This window comes from Xyrauchen texanus, chromosome 37, assembly GCF_025860055.1.
Source record: "Xyrauchen texanus isolate HMW12.3.18 chromosome 37, RBS_HiC_50CHRs, whole genome shotgun sequence".
Lineage (NCBI taxonomy): Eukaryota > Metazoa > Chordata > Actinopteri > Cypriniformes > Catostomidae > Xyrauchen > Xyrauchen texanus.
The window spans coordinates 16,782,470-16,798,995 of record NC_068312.1 but is presented as its reverse complement, the minus strand read 5'-3'; the positions used below and the strand labels follow the sequence as shown (position 1 = coordinate 16,798,995).

General features: G+C 36.9%; 1 protein-coding gene across 1 annotated transcript in view; it reads left to right on the top strand.

Annotated features, from left to right (window-relative positions):
* Positions 1-6,577: 6,577 nt before the first annotated feature.
* The window catches only part of LOC127631167 (RIMS-binding protein 2-like), a 64,081-nt gene continuing 54,132 nt past the window's right edge, over positions 6,578-16,526 (top strand). The window contains exons 1-7 of the mRNA XM_052109184.1: positions 6,578-6,682; positions 9,232-9,282; positions 9,854-9,874; positions 11,839-11,880; positions 12,220-12,430; positions 13,716-13,885; positions 14,492-14,571. Of these exons, the coding sequence (XP_051965144.1) occupies positions 6,581-6,682; positions 9,232-9,282; positions 9,854-9,874; positions 11,839-11,880; positions 12,220-12,430; positions 13,716-13,885; positions 14,492-14,571 (677 nt within the window). The 5' untranslated portion in view covers positions 6,578-6,580. The remainder of the gene's footprint in view (positions 6,683-9,231; positions 9,283-9,853; positions 9,875-11,838; positions 11,881-12,219; positions 12,431-13,715; positions 13,886-14,491; positions 14,572-16,526) is intronic.

Genomic DNA, 16,526 nt, shown 5'->3' with positions numbered 1-16,526 from the left:
TCTTTCTTGAAGAAATAGCATAAAATGTATATACTGAAACATTAGCTGCTGTTTGGAAGTTTGCTTTCTGTATTCTGAATTCTTCATGCTTTATAGACTGTTATTAATTTTTAGCCAGTTTAGAATGTTGCATTGTGTGCAGCTTGTTTTTTTACAGAAACAACGCATTCACAACGCAAGGTTGCATATTATGACTAGCACGTATCTTAGTTCAAGTTCACCTGTTCATTCGTTTCATTGTCTGTTGTAATATTACATATGTTATGGATAGTGATTAAACTTATGTATGAATAGGATGAGTTTGAGTGTAGTAATTAATCCATTTTAAAGCAGTTCATTTCATTTAACTCAAGCAGGGAATCTAATATCTAAATCTATAAACAGATGTTTCTTCTTCTGTTTATATCTTGCACTATTAATAGCATTATTATTTTTGTTTTGTCATATTTTCTTCAGCAGTATATGATTTAATATAAATTGTCTAAATATCGTGATGATGCGTCTTTCTCGTCTAGTATTCGTTATAGTTGGCAAAATCAAAAAACCCTTTGTCAAATCTTTTTCTTTTTTTTTTTTTTTTTAGCAAATCCATTTAGGTTTTTGTAGTCTGAATAGGACAAAAACACAAAAATCTGATTTTTACTTGCCTGATCCAAACCACATTCAAAGGTAATTTGGAATCTGATTAATATCAGATTTTTCTTAATGTGTCTCAGTCTGAATGGTCAGATCTGATTTGTTTGTGTTTTTTTCGTCAATCATTGTGTGCGAAGGGTTGTTTTACCAGGTGTTGCAAAATGAGGACATGCACTGTTTCAAACAGCATAAATGATGTCTTCACAGGGCACTATTAAGGGAAAACAATAATGATGGCCATGCTGTAGGACAAGAGAATTTTCAAAATAAAAATATATTTAATAACATTTGTTCAGAATCAACGTTTAATTACATCTTTCAGCCCTCCGACAGGGGAAGGTCGGTGGGAATAGGGCATAGGGATGATCACTTCTGAGTAGAACATGTTTATGTTACAGGGCAGCCAAAGCAGTGCAAACCTCTTTTAAGATTATGCAGACAAAGAGATGCTCTAAGGTGTGGTAGCACACACCGACAGCATCCCACCACAACGCAATAAGGTTTAATGTCTCATGAGAATAAGGGAGGCTTATGCATTTTGGGGCACTTCAATACAGGACGGGGGTCCCCTTCAAAACTCTATAAACATTACATATGCCACCTCTCCCATTTTTTGAGCCACTGTCTCTGACGAATGTGTTAATATTTGGGTACTGAAAGACATCCATCGCTAAACACTCACACATGGTGAACACACAGTTTTCATCGTTACTATGACAACTGATATGGACGTGCTAGCAAAAGTGACTGCAGTCTCAACAGAAAAAAAAAATAATCATGGCTCTGATATGGTGTTGCATTTTTTGTCTGAAGAGCTAAAATCTATTTTTGTTGGTAGAAATAGAATAACCTCACACCTTTCCAACAAAGGACATTGTTTAATCTCTCTTTTTGTATCTCTCTCTCTCTCTCTCTCTCTCTCTCTCTCTGTCTCACTGTATCTCAGGTGAAAAGTGAGTATGAACAGCTGCAGGAGGCTCTGTACACAGTGATAGTGGAGAGAGATTGTGCTCTGTTGGAGAGGACTGAGCTCCAAGGCAAACTGGAGAACCTAGAGCAGGTGCTGAAGGTGAGAAACTACCAGACTCTTGACTATGACAATGGTTAGGAATGTGGTTTCATTACAGGAACAACAATATGAGCATTTTGATCTTACTTGGGTTTATCTCACAAGGAATGTCTGGATCACATTTCACACCAAAATCCAAAGAAAAGATAATATTATATTATGATTATATTACATCAATTTATGTTCTACATCAAGAAATGAACATGTAAGATAAGTTTAAAACATATAAAAAAGTTTTTTCTGCCCAAATTCTCATTACTGTAATATATCCATACGTTTTACTTTTGAGTTTTTTTTAAATACCATAATTGTCAATAGCGATTCTAATGGTGATATTACTTTTGCTTTTACTTACTTTTTAGGCATTACAACAAATAATGTGATGTTTAAATAATTTTTAAATAATTAAATTTAAATAATTCAATAAATCAAACATTATTTTTTCATATTACATAAATGGGTTTGAAATATTTTGCATTACAGTAATGAGAACTGGGAGGGGAAATGTGCTTAAAGGAATTTTCCAGGTTTAATACAGATTGAGCTCATTTGTTGCATAACGTTGATTACCACAAAAATTAATTTCGACTCATTCCTACTTTTCTTTAAAAAAAGCAGAAATCAAGGTTACATTGAGGCACTTACAATGGAAGTGAATGGGGCCAATTTTTGGAGGGTTTAAACACAGAAATGTTTTTATAAAAATGTATACATTTTATAAAAGCACTTGCATTTATATAGAATATTAACATATTCTATTAAAACTTGTGTATTATTTTAGCTGTAAAAGTTTTTAAATTGCCATATTTACAGTCCTATTAGGGTTCTCCGGTTTGTTGACATTACATCGTCATGGTAACGAAGTTGTAGAATTGGCTGTAACTTTACACAGAATAGGTTAATAAGTGATTTTAACACACTATAATCACGTTAACATGCATATCATTTATGTCTTGTAATTTACAGTATTTTAATATTCAAAAATTGGCCCCCATTCACTTCTATTGTAGGTGCCATTGTAGGTGAAGATTTTCGATTATTTTAAAGAAAAGGAAGAATTTTTTTGTGTGTTAATCAGCATTATGCCACACAAGCTGTCGATTGAGCTTAACTTGTATTGAACCCGGAACATTCCTTTAATTGCCATGAAAACTATACCTTAAAATAGGCTTCATTTTCTTTACTTAAAATATAATTTCATATTTTCTATCTTTAGATTTTGGGGTTGTATATGACCCAGTCACGTTCTTGACCGGTTTTGTGAGATTCACCTGATTAGCCTTCTTATATGCAAGGACGCATTAACCACCGGGCTGACTGGCCATTGCCCAAGGGCCTCTAAACCCAAAGGGCCCCGAGCTCTAAATCAAATATTTATTTATTTATTATTTATTTTGAGATATCTATTATAAATCCATGTAAATGTCAGCCTTATGTGAAATACCATTTGATTGGCCAAATGCATGTTGGACTACAGCAGCGTGAGCACAGGCACTGGAGTGCGTGCTCGAGGAATCTGCATCTCACAGGTGCAGCGCGTTTATTCCAAACTTCCAAACACAAAGATAAGGTGCAGTTTATCCTGGCTGTGTACAAAGCTGATGGTTTAAATTCATATAAGTGACGGAATTCGTAAATCAGCATAGCGGACTTTAAAATGTTTCTGAAAAGTCTTGCATGGATTTAATGTTTAACGATAAATCAAAAGATGCCTTAATACCATCAGTATGTGCACAGTAAACTTTTGTAATATTTGGTAAACCGTGAGAGTTCACGAACGGCTATTGTGTTATTTGTCGGGAGTCAGGACTCTGGAATAAAGAACATTTATTGCCATGAATGTGTCAAACACAATCTCAGATTAGCAGGAAATAAAGTGCACAGTGAGCTATGAGCCGAAATAGCACAATACATACATCTTCAAATGATAAAATCGTCAAACAAAAATAATCTCTGTCACTGCCTGCAACATAGAAGGCCTATTCTTAATCAATGGAAATTGTGTATTCTGCCTGGGCAGGTTCACTTTCCATAAGGTAGCGAGTGCTACGGTTTATAGGACTTCTTCAGGATGATTTGATTTTTAAATGATTCATCATTCATCATATTGTCTGCACACCTGAGCAAAAGGGGCAAAAAAAACAGTGGCTCACTTTTTAACAAGCACTAAAACTTTGTCAGGTGAAAAACAATCTGAAATCATGTGTAACAGTCACATTAAGTCCTCTTTGCAGCTTGAACTTCATCAGAATGTTGATTTGTGACACCAGTGCAGAAAAAACTTGCATTGCAACAAATGGTGAAACAGAACACAGGTGTCATGAGATGCATTTATAAACATTAAAGTTATTTTAAACTTAATACAGTGTCTAAAAAACGGTCCTGAGTTGTGTTGCGGCACAACAATCAAAGACGTCCGTCCAGTGCATGTTTACATAGAAAAAACATTTTAAAATAGCGCAGACGCACGTGTGAACACCCCATAACTCGCCATATAACTTACCGGTACTTGAAACTGATACGAACCTGGCCCAAAACCTGTAGGTTTGTCGGGTACCATCAGACTCGGATTGGGTTGAAGAACTCACGTGCAAAATATCCGAATAGTGATTTTGATATTTGAATATTGTGCACATCCCTAATAATAACGCATGATTTTGAATCGGTTCATAATTAAAAAGTACATATAACTGGCCGTGTCAGACATGCTACAAACATTTCTTCCATCTATTTGAAAAATCCAACCAAATCTGACAAGCGTCCTGTAGCGCATAAAGGTGAGCTTAATCATGTCATGGGGGGCCTCCATGGTGTATCGGCCCATGGGACTCTCAGGTCTTAATCCGTCCTTGCTTATATGTACACTGAGTCCAACCATGGAGGTGTGTGGTGGATTTGTGCTTTAGTCCATCGCTAACATGAATAAAAACGTTTTTGGGGAATTTAGATCATGGACTCTATGTCTTCTGTGTTTTCTTCTCCTTTTTTCTCCATTTATCCTCTGTATATGGTATCACAGTATTGTTTTTGTACCTTTTAGAGCTGTCATGCACCCTCAAACTGTGGATCTGTGATCGACTAGGAGCCCTGGAGCGCCCCATCCCTCCCCTAACGCCTAACCCTCTCCTGCCCCTCCCCTCTCCCTGCCCCCCTCCATATTTTTCATCCATAAGGTATCTCTAAAGATTTTACAGAAGCCAGCACTAACTCAATATGGATCATTTGACTGAGTACTAACAGCTGGTCTGGATGCCGTCTTGTGACCTGAATGATCGCCGGCTAAGGCACTGCAGAATGCGTTTGTGCATGACACAAGTGTTATGCACATTTACACCCTCCTCACATAGTAACCTAAACAAATTAGCTTTTTCTTTTGAATGTGAGATACACACAACTTACATGCTGTAGCCTATATATTGGTAAAATATTGCAGATATTGATTTAATTCTGATGTGCCAGTTTTGATGAATGTACAAGGTGTGAAATATGTGGAAACTTTTGAAAATTTAAGAGATTAACTAATATCTAGAAGACTACAAAATTGGTTTGGATGAGACATTTGTATCCCATGGTCATATTTGTTTTCATTTCTATGCCGTGGTTTATATTTGTCTAGTTTTTGTGCAACTGCCTCAGTGTTATGTAAAAGTCAGTTAGCAATATTCACAAAATAAACCCTGACACAAGTCTTGTATCATCATGAAGGGGTTTATTTTGTGATAATGACTGATTGGCTGCACATTATTCTGCTTAATACAAATCGACATACCAAAAATATTAGATCAAAGAATGTTGTGATTAACCAATCAGAATCAATTATTCTTTATAATTAGTAGAAATAGCTGATCATCTACTATGATGGTCAGATAACCATTACATATTTCCCACATAGTACAGTTTATTTATCCACGGAAGGTTTGATTATTCTGACCTTCCTCTGCCCTGCACTCCTTTTCTCATAGCAGCATGGAAAATCCCTCCTTTACCCTTTATCCCCTTAAACCTCACCATTCACAAACGCAAAGATGATTGTCACATATACATTTAACAGGTCTGGAGAGCTGGGGATGTTGATGGGCGGTAATCTGCACTGATTGAACATGCTGTGTTATTTGCACACACCCTTTCATGTACAGCACCGTAACTTTATGCTCCTTATTGATCATGCTAAGCTACATGGCTGTGCTTAGACTGGCTGATTGACATGATGCTTCTCTTCTGTTTTTGCTTCACCTGAAGGGGTGAAGCAAATGTACACAAACTTGATAGTCAACAACATTGTTTTTAATTCTTGAAAAACATTTTAGCTCAGTACTTGCTAGACAAATATGTTAACTTTATTAGATTATATGCTCGGGGAAGACTTTAAAAGGGTTTCGGGTGCCCTTGGAGGCAGATAATCTCTTATAAAATAAATTAATTAATAAAAAACAGCTGCACCACATTTGTGCATGGGATTGCAGTGCAAATACCTGCATCTTATTCACTAACCACCTGCAATCCATGTGGACTAGTTGCTACATGTGCAGTAATGTACCTTGAGTATTTAAATTAAGTAAACAATGTAGATAACACATTCAAATAAACAATGCTATGAACAAGCACAGTTCATTCTTTGTGAATTCACAGTATTTCTGAGATAATGTGCTCAGGTAAGCATTTAGATCAGATACTGCAGGATAAGAAGGGGTTTTTGCCTCATCTGCTCTTGGAGAATGATATATTATAAAATGATGTAAACAGAGGATCTGTAGAATAGTGCAGGGAGATAAATGCATTGCTGTGTGGCCTATATTGATTATTGCTCTCATTCTGTCTGTGTTCATCCTTTGCTGAGTTTCCTCTCACCTCATGCTCTTTCTCTCTCTCCAGCATATGCGAGAGGCTGCAGAGAGGAGGCAGCAGCTAGAGTTAGAGCATGAACAAGCCCTGGCCGTCCTCAGTGCCAAGCAGCAGGAGATTGACCTTCTGCAGAAGGTGAGAGGTTAGGGTTCCCATCCACTCCAATCCCTGGAGACCAGCTCATACACAGGCCAACATTAAAAGCCTTGCATCATGCTCAAAGCTGTTAATATCTGATTAAACAAGATGATTAGTCAAGACCCAGCTGCAAACTATAGTATATAGGATAGCTTCAGATGTTAGCTGGATTTATATGGTTTCATTATGGTCCAAGGTGGTATTTCACGGTCATCTGGGCTACCAGGATTTAAGGTCTACCTGGTGGACTACTTCTGGACCAGCAAAAGCTACATTGACAACCTTCAACTTTTTATTTTGTTTTGTGTTTTGAGGGCTGGAAAATGTAACATTAATTTATACGATTAATAATTGACTGTTTAACACATTAAAAAAATTGCACAATTAGTGCAGTATCCATTTTTTTGTCCACTTCCAGAAACTACACCAATGTTTTTCTCCACTTCCTGGTGCTACAATTGGCATATATAAATTTTCAGGAGGTATATGCTGACAAATACTGACTGTGTGGAACAATGCACACTTAATCATTACGTGCAACAAATTCCTCTGGCGTAATAAACACTGGAGCGGATTTACTGAACAAAGAATGGAGACTTCACCCACAAGTGGTGAGCCAGGTGTGAAAGAGATACAGGCATTTGAGCATTTGGGCAAACTGGTGTATCTCTTCCATTGCCCGGTAAATGCTCACTTACTGTCATCTGAAGCAGTGTGAAAAGCGAAAACGCGCAAGAGAGACTCGGCATGTGCATGATAGGGACTGAATGGCAACCAGAGAAAATAATAGTTTTGAGGTTTTAAACTTCATCAAATTATCTTTTATCATTCAATTTGTTTTATCTCTGTATGTATAGTGTCTAATAATGCATTGGCAATGTACACTTATGTTTTTTTTTGTCAATGAAGTTATAAACTGGATCTACCCATTTATTATCTATCAAAAAGTCTACTGGATAACGGCAGAAGATTTTGATAAGACTTTTAATAGACTTTTAATAACATGTTCACTGATTTTATGGCATGTATATATATACTTGTATCAAAGATTTATACCTGTATACCTGTCCATATTAACTATATCTGGAAAAAAAAATTACATCTACATTGCAGTAAATAATTTTAAATAAATGATGACTAACCAATTTCTAGCGAGTTCTTTGTTAATAAGTTAATATATTTAAGATTATATTTACTGTTTGTTTTAATATACCATGTGCCATGATTAATCGCAATTCAATTGTAAAAAAGATTATTCACAGCACTAGTTTTTTGTTTGTTTTGTTTTGTTGTTGATGTTTTTTGTCTCTCATGTTTGTTGCATTCTGTGCCATATTTGCAACCAGCAGAAGCTCTGTGGACTGAATTTGGAATGGCAATATTAAAATTCTACAATGAGAATCCTGCTGTCAAAGTGCTTCAAAATAAAGAGAGATGTTTAATAAAAAAGTGCTTTGGCAGTTTTAGATAACTAGCTGAAATATCCCTCTCATTTCTCTGTTCGAATGAAGAGTAAAGCACCACAGTCTCTTCTCAGATTAAATTACCCTCTAATGAAACGGCAGAGCAGGTGATGAAATCTGACATTTTCTCCAGAGTGCGAGATCATTGTCGCCTGGCGAAACGTTTGACTTATTGTCTGCCTTCATTTAATGGAGCGCTGTGATTACAGAGTAGCATAAACACAGAGGAAATTACAAACACACCCTCATCATGACATTCAGAGTGCAGTTTTGCTGTTCGAAAGTGCATCTCTGTAGTTGTTTCTGAAACTGTTCTTTGTTTTTTGAGGCTGCCTATCAAACAGATGTTCATCTGTTAATGTGGAACCGACTGTTGTTTTCCACAGCTGCTGTTAGTCACAATGAATGACCTACATTGCACTGCATTGGATCCTTGTTGCCTAAAGTTTGTTGAACCAAACTTTTGGGAATAGATGGATATAACTTGCACAGCAAATACATAGCGCACAGTACCGGTATTATAAACTAAGGGTAATTTTTGTATACATTTGTATTAATTGGATGCTTCTTGTTTATGGGCTTGTTAGATGGATGTTATATATTTTATACACACTAAATGGCCAAAAGTATGTGGACATCCCATTATACTGTAATTAAAAATTATGGATTAATCCCTGCAACAATGTTCCAATATCTAGTGGAAGGCCTTTGCTGAAACGTGGAAGATGTTATAGCTGCAAGGGAACCAACTCCCTATTAGTCTCAATGGTTTTGAAAATAAATGCTCAACAAGCACAGATTGGGTAGTGTTCAGGAGGCCACATACTTTTGGCCATGTAGCTATAGATCTAGATATTGAGAATAATTGGTTTGGTGGACAGTTTTCGCCTTTCCTTTATATCAGTGTTCTAAATCACTATATAACTCTTAAGTTGTTCCACCAGTTCTCTGTATAAACAACAGGAAGTCTGTAGCTCTGATTTGTAGTTTTTTTAAAGAAAAAAGTATGATTCTCAAGTATGCTCGTGGCTGCCTTGTTATTAATTAGTTTTGTATATATATATATATATATTTGATGTTTAGGCTCAGGTTGAGGCTAAGAAGGAACATGAAGGTGCCGTCCATCTGTTAGAGGTGAGTAATGACTGTCTGCTCATGTATATAAGTGACTGTACGCATGTGTATGTGAGTGTGCGTATAAGCATGAATTTTTGATCATACCTTGGCTGGCCTTTAAAGTACAGCAGATTCCTCATGTGTCATCATATATCATCTCATATTGGCCAAAAATCTGGCTAAAATATGAGTCACTTCTTATTTATCGCTGTTTTATTACATCTTGAGCTATACAGATGTATAATGAAGATTAAAAGCAAAACAGAAAATGTATGTTCTTCTGAAAATCATCTTTTCATTTATATCCAGCTATATCATTTATCATCTTGTGATGAATGTTTTAGTTTATAATAAATATCGATACATCTTTCTGAAACACACACTTTTGAAGATTTAATTACCATATTTTGCTTTGTTCTTTTCTTTAATTGCTGCAATTAATCGACAATTTGCTCAACTGTACTCATGTTGGGTCTCATTTCTGACCTTAGGAGCTATGCTAGTTAAAATGTGTTTGTGTGCAACTGTGATTTGTTTGGTTTCTTACATCTCTTGTCACTGTTACTTTGTTATTTTTTTGCATATACAGAATCACTTGGACAGCATGCAGGTATTTTCGAGTTACTTCTCCTCAAAGTTCTCCCTCTCTTTCCAGTGGGGTTCATTGGGGGTAGTTCCTGTCACCTCGTTTAGCTGTCCTGTCGATAACCGCTCATATTCATGATTGATCTTTTAACATTTGATCAATACCTTTGATCTATATCGCCATAGATCAAGTGATTGAACCTTTTTTGTTCTAACCATCAGTCTTCATAGTCATTTTATACACACCTGAATAAAATTGTTTATGTGTTTAGAATTGTTAAAATAAGTGTGAAAACAGAAAGTCCCTTTTTGCTTGTCTTCAAAGCCATATGACTGCCTTTTAATGTGTGTTTTTTTTTTTTATTCAAATGTATACTACTCTATATTATGCTTATGCTGTATATTACACAGCAATTAGTTCGGGATTGGATGATCATCATTCCAAGAGTGCTGATATTTAGTATAACAGCACTGTAACGCTCCACTCCACTTGTCTATGTATGTCTATCACCAGTCTGTGCATTGCTCAGCGACACATAAAAGGGTAGTTTACACCGAACGCGTCCTTGCACTTTGAAAAGCTGGAATGCAAGTGTATTGACATACATTTTTAATAGTTGACATTCTTTTTATCCAGACCACACGTCTAAATAACTCAATGATTCTACACTGAATAAATAGAAAGACTGAGTGCAGCAGTGAAAGACGTCTGTTTAGCTCATGTTTACATGAGAAAACAATTGAGAAACAGTGTGGAGGAATGCAAAAACCTGTTCGGTGTGAACGGCCCCTAACTGTTGAAATAGGACAGTTGCGGCTTTGGTTTCATTTGGAACTATTTCCATTAGCGGAGTGAATAGACAAATTAACTGCCCCCTTTGTGTCTGAAATGATAGTTACTCAGGATTAACTTCTTGTTTATAGATCTGTTGTATAAAATCAATATCACACTCAGGATGTTGTACTGAATAGCAGTGCAGCTGTTAGTGTTTGGAACACTCTTGCTTGTGAGATTCCCAAGTGTGCAGCTTAAAATATTGTAACATTATAACTTTTACGTTAAATGTATTCAATAAATATATTATAGTCTAGGTTTTGTTTTTTGGGGGTTGTGGCATGCCCTTTCTTGTAGATTTTCAAGCAATGAAAAACAAATGAACTACCTAATAAATCTCAAAAAAGTAATAGTGGGTTCTAAGTTTTAATTTAGTTATAGATCATCCTTGTGTCCCCTTGTGCCTTTTACAGATACATAAAGAAAACTACTACATGGAGATTAGAAAGATTAAAGCAGCATCTGTAGTAAAAGGCATGACCATGAAATGCTCAAAATCATACACACTGATTAAAAAGTACATTTGTTATTTTTGAGGTTAGAGATTCTCATTCACTGCCTGCTCCTCTTCTGTTGCGCTGCATGGGTACTTGTGCTCAATTCTGTTAGCGTCTCATGGATATGTGCATTTGCAGATCAGATCAGATGTGAGAATGGGCTATTACAAAGACTGATGGATTGCAGAACATCACATGTCCACCCCCCCACCCCCCTTCCTTTTATATCCTTTCACAAAAAGCCCTGTTTAGTGATTTATGTGGACTTTGTGCATAAATAAGATGCACAAGGCATATTGTAAGTATGTGAACATGCAATAGATGGACACCTCTGTTTTTTTTCATCATCTCATGCCATAAGCTCTGCGTTTTTTGAGATGGTGTGAAGAACTTATCATGTTAAAAGTTAAATTCTAACATGTCTTGAAACACTTTCTGTCTGCGCTTCAACTACCTGTTTTTGATTGCAAGAATATGCTCTGTGTGAACGGCTCCTGGCAGGTCACGTTACAGCTTTTACTGTTTGGCATATGTGATACCCTCTTCCATGAAATATTACTTTCCATCACTAACTCCATTATCAATAAAATAGTTTTGTTGTGCATAACAGCAGAACATAGATTGACTCCTGTCTTTGTTTGATTCTGTTGTTGGAAGCTGAGAAGTATCCTTCGCACTAGGGGCACAATGCAGTTTTTGGTAGGAAAAACCTCCTTTTAGATGTATGAAATCCTGTAGTATTTAGATTGCTACCATTGTCCTGTGCTTACAAGCCACTTTAAATGTTGGTAGAGTTGGTAGGCTCCATTTAATACTTTTCATCAGTTAGGTGTATTATTGTGAAGTGTAGATGTTGGTAATGCTGTTAGTAAATTGTAAATGTTTGTACTGTAGTAGTTTCTGCTAGAATCATAGTATGCTTTATCAGAGAGAAGCCAAATAACATTGGACACGTTTGTTCATGTTTTTACATTTTCAACCTTCTTTCTTTCTTTCTTTTTTTGTTTGTTTGTTTCTTTCTTTCTTTATTTCTGTCAGGCTAAAGTGAGAGAACTGGAGGGAAAATGCCGGGCCCAAAGTGAGCAGTTCAACCAGCTGTCAAAAGAGTTGGAGAAGTTTAGATTGCAAGCTGGAAAGTTAGACATCCAGAGCAGCAGTCAGCTCACAGGTCGCGATTCGCCTGGCTCACCCACCAAACCCCTCACCCTCTCTCAGCTCCTCAATGGCCTCACTGCCCCCTCAGGGAAAGGTGAAAATTCTGAAGAAGATGATGTATTGACACTTCCTTAACCCTCCTATTGCGTTCAAAATCTTCATTGACCTTCTGCTTTCATGGGTCAGTTTTGACCCAGTGGAGTTTTAAGCTTATTGTTTTTAATTATTTTCTTCAAAAAAACATATTGTACCTGATTTTTAACTTCTTAATTGTTCATACATGTAAAAAAATCTATATTTTTGGCATGTTAACTGAAAAATATAAATGTTATTATGTCTGATGTCCGTTTTGTTTATTTTTAATTTACATGTAAAAATATACATTAACTACAGCTAAACCAGTGTGATACATGTAAATATATATTTTCTATCAAGATTTAAATGTAATTTAATTTGAATGTAACATTGCATTCAATTTATAAAAATATTTAAAGTGAGAATTACTACTAATTCTCCTATTAACGTCCGTATGAATTAATTACTCATTACTGCTGAAAAACAACACATTAGTCAAAATCAAATAAATGTAAGTTAAGTATTTTTAAGAACATTTTTATTAATACTTATGCAAAAATATCTGCATAATATCAAGTGTAAAGCCACAATTGAATGCTATCGATTTAACAATTTCATAAAAATTGTTATATATTTCTTAAATAATTTCTTCTAAAAATATATATATATATTTTTTTTTTATGATGTTCATTTTGGTAGTCTTGACAATGTCACAAGGTTCCTGAATGAAAAACTATGTGGTATTTGAAAATTATGATTTGCCTCTACTGGGTTAAAAATGACCCGAACGCAGGAGGAGGGATAAATATTCCACAAAGTTCAAGGCCCCACAAGGAATGGTTTCTTGTCATGAAATACAAATAATGTTATAATGTTTAATTGAAAAATTGTCATGTCATGATCAATATCAGAAATTCTTTGTATTTGGTATGTCCTCCATTGCTTTAATGACAATAAGTGCTAATGATATGATCTGTACTTTTCATTCTATTTTGTATCCCAGATTTCCAACGTGGACTTTTGAACCCTACTGTATATTGATTCATCTAAAGTATTGATTGATTACAGTTCACTTCTTACTGGTTCATCTCCAGTTCACCGTCTTTCATATATCATGTATTATTTATGCAAACTACCTCCTTTACCTTTCCCATAAGGCGGTATGAAAAAAATGTCTTTAGGGCTGAAAAATTATGAGGCTGATAAGATCAACTCTAGTGATGATGTGCTGAGATGAAGAGCGAAAAGTGGAGGCTGTACACAGTAATGAAGTAATCAGTCATCTTGTGTTTGTGTTTGTAAAGGTAATGAGGATTCGTTTAGTAAGATCTCAGAGCTCATTCGGCCTCTACAAATGAGCGAGGGGGAAAAAGTAGAGCTCCTGTCTGTCAAACCCACCTTCTTGTCTCGCAGTACGCCCTCCAGCCCACGCCGGGCCTTCCTGTCAGAGGTGCGGCCTGTCATCACTGCTACTGTGAGTATTAATCAATCAATCATTCAATTTGATCATTTACTTTTGAGGTGAACCCTTCATTGCATTTTTGTATTTTATTTTGAATTTCAATCTTGAGTTTCAATCTTTTAAACTGAGAATAGAATAGAATAGGGCAAAGCATATTTTAGTAGTGTGTCAGGTACCAAAGTGATTGGCCATTATGAGAATAATTACAGTGTACAGTGGCAGGTTGTTTATGCGTGTGTGCTGAAATGCGGAGTGTGTGTGTGTGTGTGGGTGTGAATAGTCCAATCTGTCTGCTCAGACTGTGCTCTGCTGGTGATATTGGCTTAATCGCCCACATTATCAGATTGCACATTGGACATTGCTCTCAATCTAATTCAGACATTTGTGCCTAACAGTTGTACTAAACTTTCATGAACAATCTACTTCAAATTTGTTTTCCAGTTTTATGGCACACTGATTTGTTCATAGCTGTGCGTTTGACTCACTCTGGTTAAGTTTAGCAAGCTGTTTTAAAGCTGCTCAAAAGCAAAACAGTAAGATAGTAAAGCTGACAGTCTATCCTTCTGTCTTTACTCTCTCCTCTTTCCTCTTTATTTCTCTTCCGTTTTCACTTCTCAGATGGACAAAGAGCTCAGCTCATCCCCCAGGTCTAAGTCCAGATACACAGGCAAAGTGCGATTGTGTGTCGCTCGCTACAAGTGAGTGGTCTTACTACAGTTGTTGTAACATGTTACAATAAGTTACAAAAGGAAAATTGCTTTAAATAATAGGTACATTATTTTATTTATTTATTATTAATTTGACATTAGCTGTAATGATTTGTTATAACATGCCATTAGCAGTAATGATTAGGTATAACATGCCATTAGTCATTATAACAGGTCTGTTGTTCAGCCTAAAATAAATAATTGGGGTTAAGTGCAATTTAAGCTCTATCGACAACATCCGCGGCCTGCTGTCGATTACAGTACAAGCCTATGGGGCAAGGATAAAGCACCAAAAATAAACTTGTATGCAGGCACACAGTTCCCTTTCGGAGAACTTGAGCTGCATATGATCATCAGATTTGGAGCTCCATGTGCTGGAGCCATGTGGGATTTCGGCTTTGTGTCTGAGATAGGAGTGCGGACAGACACCAGAATCCTCCTCGTGTTTGTCGCCCTCCCCCTGATCAAAAGCGTGAGTCTCGTCGGACATGTTCTGAGGCCTAGCTCTGTGGTCATTTTCTGAAAAACAACGTGTAGGAAAGACCATGCGCATCATGAGCCATCACCATTAAAAAACACTGCATGAGAGAATTCATCATTGGGAGGTAAGGAAACAATATAGGTGCCTTTGTCCCTATTGACTTTTCTGTGTTGTTCTGGGAGAATGCAAATTAATAAGGCAATGGAGGAGTAGCCACGGCCTCTCTCGCTCTCCCCTCCCCATTCAAAGCGCTGCTCATGGCAAAAGGGGATCATGCATGGACCAGTGAGTCCAGCCGCAGAACGAGGGGGCTTGAATAAGAGAATATTCCCCAACTGAGTTATGGCGAACTAACACATAGAGTGCTTTTTTCTGTGCCTTAATTAGAACATAAAGACATAACATAAACACAAACGCACACACTGCAGATGCATGTGGCTCTCTCTCTCCCGAACTGCCGCATCCCACTGCATTTATCCCTATCCTCGGCTGATAACGTGCCTCAGATCCTCGGCGGCTGGCAATGATGTCTCCTTGGGCAGATGGCCGCAGCTGTTCCTAGGTTGGCTGGTAGTGGCGAGGACTCCACGACAGTCCATCCCTCCCCCTTCCTGGATTTCGGCACCTATGTAACAAAGAGTAAAATGGAAAGGAGGAGGCGAGAATCGGACAAACCATCAAAATAATGTTTAATGAGAAATTAAAACATGCATGACCAAGGGTCTCAGGGCACACGTAATATAACTCAATGAATAATAAAAAAAGGCCTACACATGACCCTGACAGGCTCGCTGTGTAACGATGTGTAACCCCCCATTCAGTGACCGAAACTGGACAGTATAAACGTATCCGTTTGCCCTTCAGTCATTATCGGGATGAGTTCACCGTTGTGCACACCTCAAATGCCCGACAACCAGAATATGGTTCAGATTACCCCTGCAGATTGTTCTGGGGAGATAACATTAAAAATAAATGCTTATTTTAAAAAGTGCAACTCAATCCCAGAACAACAGCAAAGGACCTTGTGAATATGCTGGAAGAAACAGGTAGACAAGTATCTATATCCACAGTAGAAATTAGTCCTGAATCGACATAACCTGAAAAACTGCTCAGTAAGGAAGAAGCCACTCCTCCAAAACTGCCATAATAATGCCAGACTACAGTTTACAGCTGCACATGGGGACAAAGATCTTACTATTTTGAGAAATGTCCTCTGGTCTGATGAAACAAAAATGTAACTGTTTGTCCATAATGACCATCATTATGTTTGGAGGAAAAATGGTGATTCTTGCAAGCCGAAGAACACCAACCCAACCATGAAGCACTGGGGTGGCAGCATCATGTTGTGGGGGTGCTTTGCTGAAGGAGGGACTGGTGCACTTCACTAAATAGATGGCATCACGAGGAAGGACAATTATGTGGATATATTGAGGCAAAATCTCAAGACATCAGCCAGGAAGTTAAA